A 15568-nucleotide genomic window follows, 5' to 3' on the forward strand; every position below is an offset into this window, starting at 1 on the left:
TTGCTATATCTCCTAGGCTTTGTAGGGTGGCCTATAGTAGTAGGTGTCCTGTAGGGTCCAGTGGCACAGCCACTATGATCACCCCAGCTGGTCCCTTGAGGTGCATACCTCGTGTGCACTGTAATTGAGTCTTGGTTGGTGTTGGCATTTCAATAAGAGGAATTTATTCAGGCTAATTAGCTGCAAGGACTGGCTGTACCCACTGACCACTGATCTCTGACTACCTTGGAGGACCAGCTGTGCAGGGACCAATTACACAGAGCAAAACTTCCTTCAGCAAAGTTCTGATAACCACAGAGTCCACTCCTTCAGTGTGTCGCATGTGGAGGTGGTTGGGTGGTGGTGCTTCACTGTGGTCTGAAGCTGTCCACTGGGTGTGCTGGCTCTGGGGCAAGATCAGCCACTGGCTGTGTTCTACATGGGGCCACCAGGCATAAGCTACAAAATGATCTGCTGGTGGCTGCTTCTTGTGCTGGGCTTGGAGGTGCCGAAGCAAAGTCTAGCTGTGAACCAAGGCTGGCTGCTTCTAGTGCCAGATCTGAGGCCTGTTAGTGAGAGGTATGGGGCTTGCTGAGACCAGATGCTATTTGTTTGAGAAAATTTTGTAAACTCTGAAGCAGGAGCCAAGACAGGCCAGTCCTATGGTAAAGCCAAAGGAAACAGTTTGGGTGGGCCCTGAAGTAGAATGGGGCAGGGTCCCAGGGAATCACCAGGACAGGGCAAACAGTGTAAGCCAGGTTGCTGGAGTCCCAGATATGGCACCTGTCTGCCAGCCCCAAGGGGGAAGGGCTCACCAAAGGAACAATGGCTTCTGCCAGCAAGTATGTCCAGGAGAAAGCTGCCTCTCCGGCTTTCACTTCAATGCCAAACAACTCAGTTCTTCCCCATTTGTCTCTGGTGTCTTTCAAGCTGCCTCCCCCATGCTGGATCCTGGAAGGAGAGAATCCAAGTAAGTCCGTGCATGAGCCCTTTAAGAGGAACTGCCTGGGACTCTAGAAGCCTCAGCCTCAATTCCTGCTGGTTTCTACAGTCAGAAGTTATGGGAACTTCTCTTCCTGGCACTGGAACCCTGAGCTAGGGGGCCTGGTGTGGGATGGGGACCCCTCACTCCTCAGGGAGGACCTTCACAGCTGAGGTATCTCTCCTGATTTTTTTACCTGCCACACGTGGGTGTGGGACCAGCTCAATTTCAGATGGTTCTTAATGATTGTTGTTCTGTAGTTTAGTTGTAATTTTGATGTAGTTGTGAGAGAAGGCAAGTACCGTTTACCTGCGCCAACATCTTGACTGGAAATCAGTTTGCCCTCTTTCTTAAGAGTGTCCTGGAAGATCCCAACAAACTGGGCTGCATCCCAGGAGCCTTCAGGGACCCTGGAGGGGAAGGGGTAGGTTCAGCCTCAGTTGCTGAAAGAATGACATATCTGCGCCCAAAACTTGGCTCTCATGGTCCCACAAGGCCCTGTGGGGGCCCCTAGTTCGTGACCTGGGTCTTATTTGGGGTTTTCCTTCTCGAAGTTCACCCTAGCTCATGCCATTTTTCCGTTCACTTGGACTTGGGGAAGAAGGAAGATAGTTTATGACAAACAAAAAACAAACACTTTAAACTTCATGCAACATGAGTAGTGAACTTTCAGAAGGATTCAGTACTGCTGTAGTGCGCAGACCTCTGTGTTGGGCTCTCCCTGTTTCTCCCATGGAATCGTCCACAGGATTATACCTTGAGAGATGGAGAGTCTGGGGTAGCACAGGCCTAGTTTGGCAACTTGAAAGAACTGACTTTTTCAGAAGCAGCAGGCCTGGCAAAGCATTGCTGGTGCCAAGGGAGCTGTTGAGCATGTGTGCTCGAGCCCAGAGTGGCGGTCCAGCTTAGCAAGAAGCGCCTTCATAAACCACGCATATTCTCCTTCTGTGGAAAAGCTGAGAGCTGGAGGATATCATGAGTACCCTTTTCTCAGTTATGGTGGACCCTTCAGTGAGAAGGATAGAGGGAGAGAGAGAGATAAATTGATGTGAGAGAGACACATCAATCAGCCACCTTGACCAGGGCTGGGGATTGAACCTGCAACCCAGGTATGTACCCTTGACCAGGAATCAAACTTGCGACCCTTTGGTCCATGGGCTGATGCTCTAACCACTGAGACAAACCAACCAGGGCCTCAGTCTGTTTAATGCTGGACTGAAACAGTTCAATTTTCACCAGTCCACTATGGTCCACTTGGGGGTGCCAGTCATTGGGTGAGCCTGACAGGCTCCTGACGCCCCCCAGAAGTGATCACCCTTTCTCTCCAGAAAGTTCTACAGCTACTGGCAACTATTGAAAATTACAGATGACTGTTCTGAACTATTTTTACAAATTTAACCCAACACAAAGTAAACTCTTATTTGCTTTCAGAATTATCCTTCATCCACATCTAAGTCCAAGTGTATTTACACTATGTGACATTAAAGGACTTTTCTAATGACTGGAAAGTACTGAACCGAGATGTTTGTCAAAACAAGAAGTGGGGTGGGGTAGGCAGACTGTAACATCCAGGTCATTTCTTTCCCTCAGATGAGTAAGTTGCTCCCAAGCAGAAATGCTAACTACCTAGTGATTGCTAAAATGTCATGGGGACCAGGTTACCAGGTGTGACCAGTGCCAGGGTCCCAACTCCTTTCCTGGGTGCCCAGCCTGAGATGTCACATGCCATCCTGGAGAGAAGCAGAGAGGGTACTATGTCCATTCATAGTGCCAGGCCTGGCTGCTAACCAAGCTGGAGGAGTGGTGCCCTAGGCCAGTACTTAGGACCAGATTCTAGTGTCAAGCTGGGAATGGGAAGTAGGGTCTGCTCCCAAGTGGTAGTGGCTCTAAGGAAACTTGATCAGTTTGATTACAGAAACAGGAAAGGACTACAAGCTAGGAAATGCTATTTAGGGTCCATCCCTAAATAGAACAATCATCCCTTAATAGAACAATCCTGTTCCTGTACAAGAGAAGGAGTTGGTCCAAACCATAGGCCATATATGTCACAGTTGTTTTTGACCCTCAGTAGCTTTTGTACTCATCAAATATTAAAGTTGCCCATATTTGGGTCAAAGAGCCTCTCTTACTCTGGGTTCCTGCTAACTATGCACAACATCTCAGAGGATGGCATATAAACTATTTTTCTAACTACAACACCTAAATGTAGCAAATGGCTTAGCTTCCACCTTGAGTGATGAGGGAAACTATGCACCTGAATTTTAATCCACCATTGGCTAGCTTGTGCCAGAAAGAACACACATCAGAGATCCAAGAAGCAAAATTGATCATTAGCTTACTGTGGGTGCTCACTTAGGAGGAGTTACCTTGTCTAGAACACACACACCTGCAAGTAGACTATGAGCTGATTTCTTGGCACTCAGATCTTATAAGCCCTTTAAAATGTTCTGAGCAGCACAACTCTTAGGTCCATATGGTTGATGTAAGTATAATTAAGTAGTGAAATTATATGGTATATACCGATATGCCAATAGTGTATACCTGTATGTAGGATTTACTAATATAATAATTTAAATAAAAACCTATTGAAAAAGCTGCTTTGCCACATGGAATACTGTTGGTGGTAACTTGTATTAGTGAGGACTCTTACAGAAATCTAAACTAAAACTGGCTTAAGCAAAAGGAGAATGCAGTGAGTATCTCACAAAAGGTAAAATGCCAGGGTATGTTTGTTTCAGGGATATGGCATTGGTTGGTCCTCAAATACTGATACCAGGGCACATTGCTAGCTTTGCTTCCTCCAGGTAAACTTCAGTTTCAGGCTCAGGGTAGTGGTAGCCTCATGAGCATTAGAGATGATATAATTCCCTAAGAGGTAACCCAGGCAGAGTGGCATTTCCTTAACCTTGACTGGTTTGCTGGGAGGACATAACCATCACCAAACTGGCCACTGTCGTCACAGAGGTAGAATATGCCAATAGCCAAGGTCAGCATGGGTTCTACTTCTGCCACCCAGGAGAGCATTCATCTTCACCTGAAAGACAGGTTCAGAGAGTTAAAAGGTGTGGTCCCCACAGCAAAATAAAAATGCTGCATAGGAAGAAGTGGATGCTGCAACAAAGACCCAGATGTCCCATATAAGTATAAAAGAGTTGGAGCCAGAAAGGTCTGCACATGAGTACCACCTCTGCCACTTACTATTATGAATTTGGCAGATCATTTCACCTGTCTGGATTTTAGGTTTATCTCTCAAATAGGGACCATAAAATATCTACCTTATAGGGTTATCGTGTGAGGATTAGATTTAAAATAATGTAAGAAATCTAGTATCCCAGATACATAAATAACTTACAACTCAACAATAAAAAGACAACCCAATTTAAAATGGACAAAGGATGTGAACAGACATTTCTCCAAAGAAAAAACAAATGACCATCAAGTACATGAAAAGATGCTTCATATTGTAAGTCATTAGGAAACTGCAAATTCAAACGACATGAGGTGCCACTTCACACCTATTAGGATGGCTATAACAAGAGAGACAATAACAAATGTTGAGGAGATGCAGAGAAACCGCAACCCTCACACATCACTGGTGCCAATGTGAAAATGGTGCGGCTGCTTTGTAAGAACAGCTTGGTGGTTCCTCAAAAAGGTAAACATGACCTTACCATATGACTGAACAATTCCACTTCTAGGAACCTGCCTAAGAGAACTGAAAACATGTACACACAAAAACTTGTATACAGCAATTTATAGCATGATTATTCACAACAGCTCAAAAGGGGAAACAACATAAATGTCCACCAACTGATGAACTTATCAACAAAATGTGGCCTATCCATACAATAGACTATTACTCAGCCATAAAACAAAATGAAACACTGACACAATGCTATGGCATGAATGAACCATAAACAGGTTATAGTAACTAAATGAAGCCAGACACAAAAGTCATATACTGTATGATTTTATCTAATGTCCAGAATGGACAAATCTATAGGGATAGAAATAGGTTAGTGGTTGCCAGGAGTGGAGGGGATTGAGGAATGGGGAGTGACTGCTAACAGGTAAGGGGTTTCTCTTTGGAACTGATGAAAATGTTCTGGATTAGATAGTGGTAATGGTGGTGCAACTTTGTGAATATACTAATAGTCACTGAATTGTGCAATTTAAAAGGGTGAATTTTATGGAATGTGAATTATATCTTAGAAAATAGAGGAAAATGAAGTAGGCCTAAGTGCTCAATAAATATTTGTTCTCAAAAGGTAGTCGCCAGGTCAGCAGCATCAACATCACATCAGGACTTGGTAGAAATACAAATATTCTGAGGTGGGGCCCAGCTATCTGTAGTTTAACAAGCACTGCAGGTGATTCTGATGCAGCTCAAGTTTGAGAACAGAATGAACAAACCAATAACCCGCACCTCCTTTCTGGGTGTTAACAATCATTTCCAAATTCTTGAGATCACAAGGACATGTTATCAATGTAAGCTTCCAAGGTTTAAAGAAAACCAGCCTCTACATCTTGAAAGTTGACTCAGAGTCTTAATTAACATTTCAGAAGTCTTTTGATTACTCTGTCAACCATGAAACCACCTGTTTATATCGACATCTATCATATTGGATTATTTAATGCCAGTGACAGAAACCCAATTCGAAACTAGCTTAAGCCTCCCAGGGTGATTCTAAAGCACCCCTTCCCTCTGCCCTCCTCCCGGACCCTGGCAGGCTCTGGCCAGCAGAGTAATCATGCACCCCAATTGGACCGAGACGTTCTGCATATACTACTCGCCTCTTCCCCTGCCAGTGTTCTGGCTGTAAGGGGTTCAACTCCTATAGGCCAGCAGTGGAAGAGCAGCGACCCGCATCCCAGTGTGGTGTGCTGCCCGCCCACGCCTATGCAGAAACCTCCGCAGGCCCCAGGGTCACCCAGCTTTAGTGTACTGCACTGATATTTGAGGATCCTGCCAGCCTCGGGGCTTCCTGAAAACCTGTCCTCGGCTCCTGGGGTCCGAGTGTCAACATTTAGGGAGTTATTACAATTGTCTAACCGCCCTTTGCAATGTTAACGTCCAATGATCGCACTGGCCAATCAGCCAAAAGTGTACCTCCAAACACTATTTCTTTACACTTTACCCCAAACCCTGGACATGTTTTCACAAAACGTCAGGGTCTCTGCTCTCTGCACAACCACTTCCTCTTGGTCTGTGGGCTCGTCCACTCCGGGCAGAGCCAGTGACCGCAGGGCTGGACCGCTCCTCGTTGAGGCCTGGGGCGAAGGGGGAGCCTTACACTCGGGAGCAGGCGGGCGGGGACAAGTGCCCTGCGTGGGCGGGGCCTTGTGGGGCGTGGCTTACATGGACACCAAGAGCCGGGAGAGCTGGGCGCCGGCGTCCTGCAGTCGGGCCGCCCGCTAGGGGGCGCCGCCTGCTCCGCCCTCCCGCTCGGTCCCATCGCGCGACGGCGGCGACGCTTCCGCCTGGCGGGCCGGGCCCGGTGCGAGTGGCCCTACGATGTGGCTGTGCCCAGAGGAGGTGCTTGTGGCCAACGCGCTGTGGGTGACAGAACGGGCCAACCCCTTCTTCGTGCTGCAGCGGCGCCGGGGCCACGGCAGGGGCGGTGGCCTCACGGGTGAGACGCACGCAGCACGCTGGCGGGAAGGGCGCGCCGGTGGCGGGGCCGGACGACCTGCACGGGCAGGCCGGGCCTCAACTCGCTGTCGCGGACGCGCACGTCAGCGCGTCGTGGTACTAGGGTGCGCGGCCGGGCCTGGCGGGGACAAGAGGCAGGGGCTGGGTTTGGGGGTTGAGGACAGAACCGGGTTGCTTGCTGTAGGGCCCCAGCAAAGGGTGGCGGGGAGGACGTGGCGGGGGTGGGACGAGGGCAGGAGGAAGACCAACGCGCTGGCCTTAGGAGGCAGGTCGGGAGATTTCGGTCAACTTGGGAAGGCTGGCAGCGGCCTCTGCCCGCACTTGGTGCTGGTGAGCTTCCCGGTGCTCAGCCGAGGTGTGTGTAGCTTCCTGGAGTGGGATTTCACAGCTGAAAGTCAGCAAGATCTCCCGGGCCTCTTCCTCTCCCCAGTTTCCCCAAGGGCCTCTGACGGGGCCAAGATATACAGCACATCTTTCCTTTTGCCTTCTTCATTCCCAGCTCACCAAATAATTGACCTTTTAGCAAGATCAGAGGTTCCCCTAGCTGCAGGCTGGCCTCCGCCCCGTCCCTCCAGCTTCTCCTGCCCTCCTTTCCTGATTCTTGTCGCCATTGGAGCTACAAACCAAGTCTTTGCCAAATGACCAGTGTATGGTTGTTCTGGTGAGCTAGGCAGGGTGTTTCTGTACCTATGTGGGCATCTCCACTCACCCAGGATGAGGCTGGACAGGCAGGCACCCCCTAGGAATATCTGCTGAGCCACCTCTGCAGGTGTCAGAGGCCCCTCATGTTTCAGGGCTTGTGCAGGCACTGCCAGAGCAGAGCTGTGTCAAGCTCAAGGCTGGACCAGTGCCTGTGCTCCTCAGGTGCCCTGTTGTTGCCATACAGGACTGGGTGCCCAACGTTGCCAGATCTTCTTATTTATCAAGAGAATTTTCTGTGAAATGTCCAGATTTTAAACATTAGTAGCTAATATAGTCCTGCCAGATGCAGAGGCTTCCCATGGGAGACCTCTGCTGCCAGCCTCATGTGGGCCACACCTCCTAATGTGAAAGAGACTGTACCATTCCCAAGAAAACTATGTTCCCTTCAGTGCCTCAGGCTCTCTGAGAAGCATGGGAGCCAGTGCTGAACCTGCCTCCTCACCAGTGGAGGTGAGGCATCAGCCCCTCTGAAGAAGCTGACCAGTGGTCACCCTTGGGAGCTACTGCAAGCCCCTATAGGAAATTTCGGTGCAAATGCCCAGTACCTTTTGTTTGCACCAGTGTGTCAGTTCTCCAGTGTACTTCAAACCTTGTTCTGTGCTCTATGTTACTGTAGATTATCTCAGCAAGTAAATGGGTCCCTCTGTGGCCTACCTTCCTGCCCAGAGAAAGCCCTTTCCACCTCATTCCTTTCTTTATGTCCCCCAAGACAGAGCTCCCCATGTTCCCCCAGGAAACCACTTCTTGAACTCCCCACTCTAGCTAGGTTTTGTGAGTACTGCCATGGCCTTCTCTGTGCCACCATAGACATGGCTTCCTGAATGCGTCTCCCTAGGAAATGAACAGTGAGTGGTGTGGTTTTATTTCAGCTGTTTTTTATAAACAGCTGCCAACCTGTATTCCTCATTGAAGAGTCTGAGGAAAGCTTATAAAGCTTTCAGGTCTTGTCAACAATATAAGGATGAAAATAGAATTTCCAAGACCGGAAGAGAAATCATGAAAAAGAGTTTATTCCAAACACTGGTAAAACTTGAATATGCTATTTTAACTGCAATTAAAAAGGCATTTTAGAACATTTCAATAAAACAAGTGAGAAATTACAGACACCTGACTGGGATGTATGTAGAGAGTACCTTCTTCTGTAATGAGTAATTTTTTTTAAAATCCTCACCTGAGGATATTTTTTCTATTTATCTTCAGCTAGAGTGAGAGGGAGAGAGAAAGTAACATCAACGTGAGAGGGACATATCGACTGGTTGCCTCCCCCACCACCCCAGCCAGGGTCGGGGATGAACCGCAACTGAGGTACGTGCCCTTGGCCAGAATCAAACACACAACTCATTGGCCCATGGGCTGATGCTCTACCACTGAGCCAAACCAGCCAGGGCTGTAATCAGTAATTTTAATAAAGACTGGAAGGAAAAAAGTGGTTAAAATGGATATAAAACAAGTATTAACTTGAGTAATAAAATCAATAGAAATGATTCTGACATCAACAGGAAAATGGTAACAAAATACTTTGAGATCACATCAAAAGTAAGACTTCACTAAAAGGATAAAATAAAGCACTGGCTGGTTTAGCTCAGTGGTTATAGGGTGGGCCCGAGGACCAAAGGATCACATGTTCTATTCCCAGTCAAGAGCATATACCTGGGTTGCAGGTTCGATCCCTGGCCCCAGTTGGGGTGTGTGCAGGAGGCCACCAATCGATGTGTCTCTCTCACATCTCTCTCTCCCCCCACTCTCTACTCTCTCTAAAAATCAATGGAAAAAATATCCTCCAGTGAGGATTTCTTTTTGCAAAAAGGAAAAAGGAAATTTTAAATAGGAACAATGAACATGTTTTTATTTTTATTTTTTTTATTTATTTTTTTAAATCTTTATTGTTAAATGTATTACAGATGTTCCACATTTTTTCCCCCTAATGACTCCCTCCTCCCCACTCCCGCCTCCCTCCCGCCTTTTCCCACACTGTTGTCTGTGTCCATTGGTTATGCATATAAGTTCTTTGGTTTATTTCTTCCCACCCCCCCCAGCCCCTTTCCCTTTGAGGTTTGTCAGTTTAGTAACCAGTTTGTACTTCTTAATCCCTTCACCTTTTTCACCCATTCCCCCAAACCCCCTCCCATCTGGCAACCAACAAAATGTTCTCTGTATCTATGAGAATGTTTCTGTTCTACCTGTTCATTTTGTTTGTAGATTCCATTGTCAATAGATATGTATTCATTGCCATTTTGTTTGTTCATATATTTTATCTTTTTCTTGAAAAAGACCCTTCATCATTTCATATAATAATGGTTTGGTGGTGATGAACTCCTTTAACTTTTTCTTGTCTGGGAAAGTCTTTATATGGCCATCGATTCTAAATGACAGCTTTGCAGGATAGAGTAATCTTGGTTGTCGGTTCTTGCTTTTCATCACTCTGAATATTTCTTGCCACTCCCTTCTGGCCTGCAAAGTTTCTTTTGAGAAATCAGCTGATAGCCTTTTGGGAACTCCCTTGTAGGTAACTAGCTGCCTTTCTCTTGCTGCTTTTAAGATTGTCTCTTTGTCTTGAACCTTTTGCATTTTGATGATGATGTGTCTTGGTGTGGGCCTCCTGGGGTTCATCTTGTTTGGGACTCTCTGTGCTTCCTGGACTTGTATGTCTGTTTCCTTCACCAAGTTAGGAAAGTTTTCTGCCATTATTGTTTCAAACAGGTTTTCGATTTCTTGTTCTCTCTCTTCTCCTTCCGGCACCCCCAAGATGCGAATGTTGGCACGCTTGAGGTTGTCCCAGAGGCTCCTTACACTATCCTCATTTTTTTGGATTCTTTTTTCTTTTTGCTGTTCTGATTGGGCGTTTTTTGCTTCCTTATATTCCAAATCGATGGTTTGCTCCTTGGATTTACGTACTCTATTATTGAAGCTGTGTAAATTATTCTTTATTTCAGTTAAAGCCTCCTTCGTTTCTAACTGTGCATCGATCATTTCTGACTGGTCCTTTTTTATGCTCTTGAGGCCCTCACTGAATTCATTGAGCATCCTTATAAGCAGTATTTTGAACTCAGCATCTGTTAGGTTGCTTATCTCCATTTCGCTTAGTTCTTTTCTTGGGGTTTTGTTCTGTTCTTTCATTTGGGACCTGTTTCTTTGTCTCCCCATTTTGGCTGCCTCCCTGTGTTTGTTTCTGTGTATTACTTAACGAGCGGTATGGGGCTAGCTGAGACCAGATGCTGCTCGCTTGAAAAAATTTAGGAAAACCTGAAGCAGGATCCAAGTCAGGCCAATCCTATGGTTAAGCAAGTGCCAACAGCTTGGGTGGGACTGAAAGTTGGGTGGGGTGGGGTCTCAGGGAGTCAGCAGGGCGGGGCTACCAGTGTGAACCAGGTTGCTGGAGTCCCAGATATGGCGGCTGTCTGCCGCCCCAGGGAAGGGCTCACCAAAGGAACAAAGGCCTCTGACAGCAGTTTGTCCCGGAGAAAGCCCCCTCTCCAGCCCTCGCTCCAGTGCCAAACAGCTCTTCTCTGTATGTCTCTGGTTCTCCTCGAGCTGCCTCCCCTCCAAGCTTAGAGGGAGAGAGTCTGATAAGTCCGTGCGCGGGCCCTTTAGGGAGCTGCCTGGGGCTCCAGCCACGTCAGCTTCCCTGAGCCTCAGTTCCTGCTGGTTTTTCCAGCCAGAATTTATGGGGATTCTCTTCCTGGTACTGGAACCCTGAGCAGGGCACCTGGTGTGGGACGGGGACCCCTCAGTCCTCAGGAAGGACCTTCCCAGCCGAGGTATCCTCCTGATTTTTATCCGCCACACGTGGGTGTGGGACCAGCCCGTTGTGCAGCCGCCGCCCCTCCTACCAGTCTCGATGCAGCTTCTTTAATTCCGTAGTTGTTGGACTTCCATTCAGCTTGATTTCAGGCAGTTTTGAATGGTGGTTGTTCTGTAGTTTTGTTGTAACTTGGATGTGGTTGTGGGAGGACGCGATACCGCTACTGCGTTTACATACGCCGCCATCTTGACCGGAAGTCCTGAACACGTTTTTAGATAGCTTGATAATTCAATTAATGAAGAGGAATGAGTCAAGGTAGACTTTTCCTCTGATTTGTTGGGGGAAATAGTGACATTGACAAAGGGTATATTGTGATGAGAAAGAAATTTTAAAATGCCCTAAAATACTTCAGTTTAGGGATGAAAAAAACTAGATAAAGTTTTCCCAATTTGGATACTTCTAAAAATTTGCATGTCCTTTTCAGTCATGACTTTCAATGCTGCAAAGAACTTCCTTAAACTTTTCATAATAAAAATGATCCTGTGGCAGAGAAAAGACTATGTTATCTTCCTGTTGTGGATTTCGAAAATGATGTGACAAAGTCATTATCTTATGAAAAAAACCATCAGAGTACACCAAAAATGCTGGAGGTGGGGGTGGGAATGTATCTTAAGTGATGTCTGGAAATTAATAAAACACATTGTATAATTTTTCTGGATTTTGTGGTATTTTGTTTTTAACTTTTAAATGTTGTACTATTTTATTCTAAAGAAATATTTGTTTACAAAACTGATTTTGTTGTTTTCTTTAAGAGGGCTTCCCAAATTGTTTAAGCTTTGGGCTTCATAAAACCTGTATTCGGATACTACCTCCCATCAACCTGAGCTCCTAGACCCAGGACCTCAAAGCCGTGTGGTTTTATTTGATGGGGCATCATTGGGTCTGTATACAATAAATAATGTGATTCAGGTGGGGGAGGGGGGCTGGTTCTGCCCCTGCCTGAAGGTGTTTCTGTAACAGGAAGATAAACAGCAGCTTCCAGGAAGAAGTGGAAGGTGATTTTTTGGTAGGGATCAGACATGAGGAAAAAGAAGTCATCCGATAGAAGAGGTTATGTGCTATAGGTTGTTTCTTTCTCAGGGCCCTGTCCTGGCTGCCAGGCTCAGCTCTTAGTGCCTCACTCTCCATCTCTCTCCCTGCTCCCAGGTCTCCTTGTGGGCACCTTAGATGTGGTATTGGACTCCAGCGCCCGAGTGGCCCCTTATCGAATCCTGCACCAGACCCAGGACTCGCAGGTCTACTGGACAGTGGCATGCGGTAGGTGCAGGGCAGGGCCTGACCTGAGAGGGGCTAGGAGGAGGGGGCCGCAGCCTGGTTCTTGGGCTGGGTATTGCCCCCTTGGAATCCAGCACTGCCCCTCACTCAGCCAGCATAGCCTGGGCCAGTGTCCTGCTTAGGAAGGCAGCTCCGTTGGTCACAGGGCTGGCAGTACTCTGAGTCATTTGTGGCATTCATGGGGATGCATACATGCAGAGCAGCAAAAAATTTGAGTCACCCAACACAGGTTCCAGCTGAGGTAGAACAAGGCACCCTTCTGCTTTCTTGTGTCAGCTCTCAAACCATAAGCAAGTGTCCTTTTTGCAGTCTAAAATACCATGTTTTTCCCTTGGTAATTTGTAGTTTAAATGACCCTTAAGTGTAGAGATGAAGTGCTGTGTGCTGTTCCCAAGGGCGAGAAGCGGTGGGGTGCCGTAGGGAGCCAGTATGCATGTTAAAGGAGCTTCCTTCGGGCCTAAATTGCATTGTGCTGGCCAGGAGTTCAGTGTTAGGGAATTAACAACATATATTAAATAAGGTGCCTTTAAACAAAAAGACACATAAAACAAAGTTATGTGTTGATCAGTTGATGAAAATGTGACCAGAGGCTCCAAAGAACTTAGCCTTGTAGATCCCTGGGAGCAGTCTTGGCTAATTCAGTGTTGTAGGAGACTGTATGTTATTTATTACTGTAAATAACAAGAATCGCCTGCAGCTGTCTCCTTAGAACATTGATTTTCCCTTTTTTTTTTTTTTAATCCTCACCTGAGGATACTTTTCCATTTATCTTCAGATAGTATGGGAGGGAAAACGAGAGAGAGAGAGAGAGAGAGAGAGAGAGAGAGAGAGAGAGAGAAACATTGATTGTGCCTCCCGAATGACCTTGACCAGAGCTGGGAACCAAACCACAACCAAGGTATGTGCCCTTGACCGGAATTGACCCCATGACTTTTTGGTGCATGGGATGATGCTCTAACTGCTGAGCCAAACCAGCCGGGGCTAGAACAGCGATTTTCAATTGAAGTGTTGCAAGAATTTTTAAAACATGCATTACCTGATATTTAGTCATGGACACTGGCCTCTTTTCCCTTAGATTTGTCAAACAAACAAAAAATGACAACAGCCAACACAATAGCTGTACAGTGTGAATGAATCAAAATTATACATTTTTTTTGTCAGATCAGCAAAAAAATACAACTTTTTTTTTTTTTGGTGTGCCACAGAATTTTAGTAATTAGTTTATGTGTGCCATGAAATGAAAAAGGTTGAAAAGCATTGCCCTAGAAGGACACACACCTACCTTCTTAAAGTCTGGGAGAAAGTCCCCTTCCATTGAGCACCTGGCTGAGGTTGCTCAGATAAAATGCAGTGATAGCATTCAGACAGTGCTGACTATAGGCTAGGCACTTATATGAACCTCCAAACAACTCCAGAAGGCGAAACTTTGGTTTTCCCTATTTTGAAGAAGAGGAAACTAGTCCAGAGGGGTTGAGTGACTTGCCAAAGGTCACACAGACTGTAGTTCAGACACATCTGCTCATGTCCCTGTGCTGAAAACCTATTTCTGTGTGCTGGAAGTCACAGTGTCACTGTCCCCCAGGATAATGGTTTTCCTTAGAGCCCTTAGAAAAGATAACAAGAGTGCTCACAGCTGGACCCCAGCTTCAGGAGAGGAGAGGAGAGGTCGGTGCTGAAGGCTGGCACAGTCTCCCTTTTGCCAGGCGGGCCCTATCCTGAACGCCAGGCTAGATGGTTTCTTCCTCCCAGGTACCTGAACAGAGGTGTCCTTCCCCTTTGTGTGACTAAATAAAGGAAAGCTTAAGAAGCTGAGTTTGCATAAGGCCAAGTTGGATGGCCAGTAGGAGCCCTGCTCTCCTGGTTCCAGTGCCTGAGTGGTGCACTGGGGGACTGGTTTGCCCGCAGGAGAGAGTGACTTCCTGTGGGGTGAGAATTGTCCCTGACCAGGGCAGCTAGATTGGTGTGTGCCTGGACTACAGGAAGATACTTTACTTTCAATGGACCCTCAGGATTTTCATGTCTATCTCAATGGTGTTCTTCCTTGGGGAGCAGACGGGGAAGGGACAGTGGCAGTGAGAGCAGCCTTTCCATAGGGAGGTTCTGCAGCTGGGCAGCCTGGGTTGGGATTATGGTCCAGCTGCGTGACCTTGGGCAACTTACTTAACCCCTCTGTGTCTCAGCTTCATCCTATAAAATGAAAATAATGGTACCTGTCTCCAAGGTTCTCTAAGAATTAAATAAGATAATCCACAAAATGTTCTGAAAACAAGTAATATTGACTAATTTAATTAGTTTTTATATTCCTTTTACTCCCAGCACCAAGCATAGAGGTGGCATAGTTTATGTTTACTTGTACTAGATGAAGATTGAGTTACTTTTAATAATTGTTGTAAGTGCACATATGTAAATATTTATGACTGAAGTGCAGACAGATCCACATAGACAGTGTAGACAAGATTTGTTCGGTTTTAGGCTGCCAGGAATGTGTATAAAAGTAAATGATACAGTAGAGTTGCATCATGTGCAGATCTAACTTCCAAATTCAAATGTCGGTCTTGGCAAGAGAGAGAAATCCCTTCCCCTACCAACTAGACCTTGGCCTCCATGCACCAGCAAAAGAAGGCCATAATAGAAATTTAAAGAAAAATTATAAAAAAGAATGGTAATGATCCAGGGTAATTATGGATGATCCAGGGTAATTTTGCTTGCCTGTTGTGACTGTAAGTTGTCTAAGCCTGGATTTAATTGTTTTCACACGGGCATCCACACAACAGGCCAATGGAGAGAATCCTCCTTGGAATTCCTTGTTAGGAGCTAAGTTGCTGGGGTAAATGTAAAGAAACAAACAGATCAACCCCTACCAAAACAGCTGGGCTGTGACACATGACAGCATTGAGCAGGTGCCTGGGCAGGGAGATGGTGGGGACCAATTCAGGTGGGGTGGGGCACGGTAAGGGCTGAGTTTTCAGCTGGTTTCCAGGCACCCAGTCGCATGTCTGTGGTCCACAGCCATGCTGAACTCTGGCTTTGCAAAGGCTCCTCCATGCCATGTGTGTGGACCTTCCCAGGGTCACGAGATCATCTGAGCCATCTGGGCATTCATGATCCATATACTGTCCCACCCCAGGACAGCTGAGAGGACAGAGGCCTCCACTCCTCTTCTTATTCTTGTATT

The 15568-nt window shown here is 46.6% G+C and overlaps 2 protein-coding genes across 4 annotated transcripts in view; both read left to right on the forward strand.

The window, feature by feature from the left end:
* RNF130 (ring finger protein 130) overlaps positions 1–12370 on the forward strand; it is a 288916-nt gene extending 276546 nt beyond the window's left edge. The window contains exon 11 of the transcript XR_004956501.1: positions 12265–12370. The gene's annotated coding sequence lies outside the window, so the exon portion shown is untranslated. The remainder of the gene's footprint in view (positions 1–12264) is intronic.
* The window catches only part of TBC1D9B (TBC1 domain family member 9B), a 49678-nt gene continuing 40586 nt past the window's right edge, over positions 6477–15568 (forward strand). For all 3 annotated transcript variants that reach the window (XM_036241174.1, XM_036241176.1, XM_036241175.1), the window contains exons 1-2: positions 6477–6594; positions 12265–12375. In XM_036241174.1, the coding sequence (XP_036097067.1) occupies positions 6477–6594; positions 12265–12375 (229 nt within the window). The remainder of the gene's footprint in view (positions 6595–12264; positions 12376–15568) is intronic.

This window comes from Molossus molossus, unplaced genomic scaffold (genome assembly GCF_014108415.1).
Source record: "Molossus molossus isolate mMolMol1 unplaced genomic scaffold, mMolMol1.p scaffold_m16_p_4, whole genome shotgun sequence".
Lineage (NCBI taxonomy): Eukaryota > Metazoa > Chordata > Mammalia > Chiroptera > Molossidae > Molossus > Molossus molossus.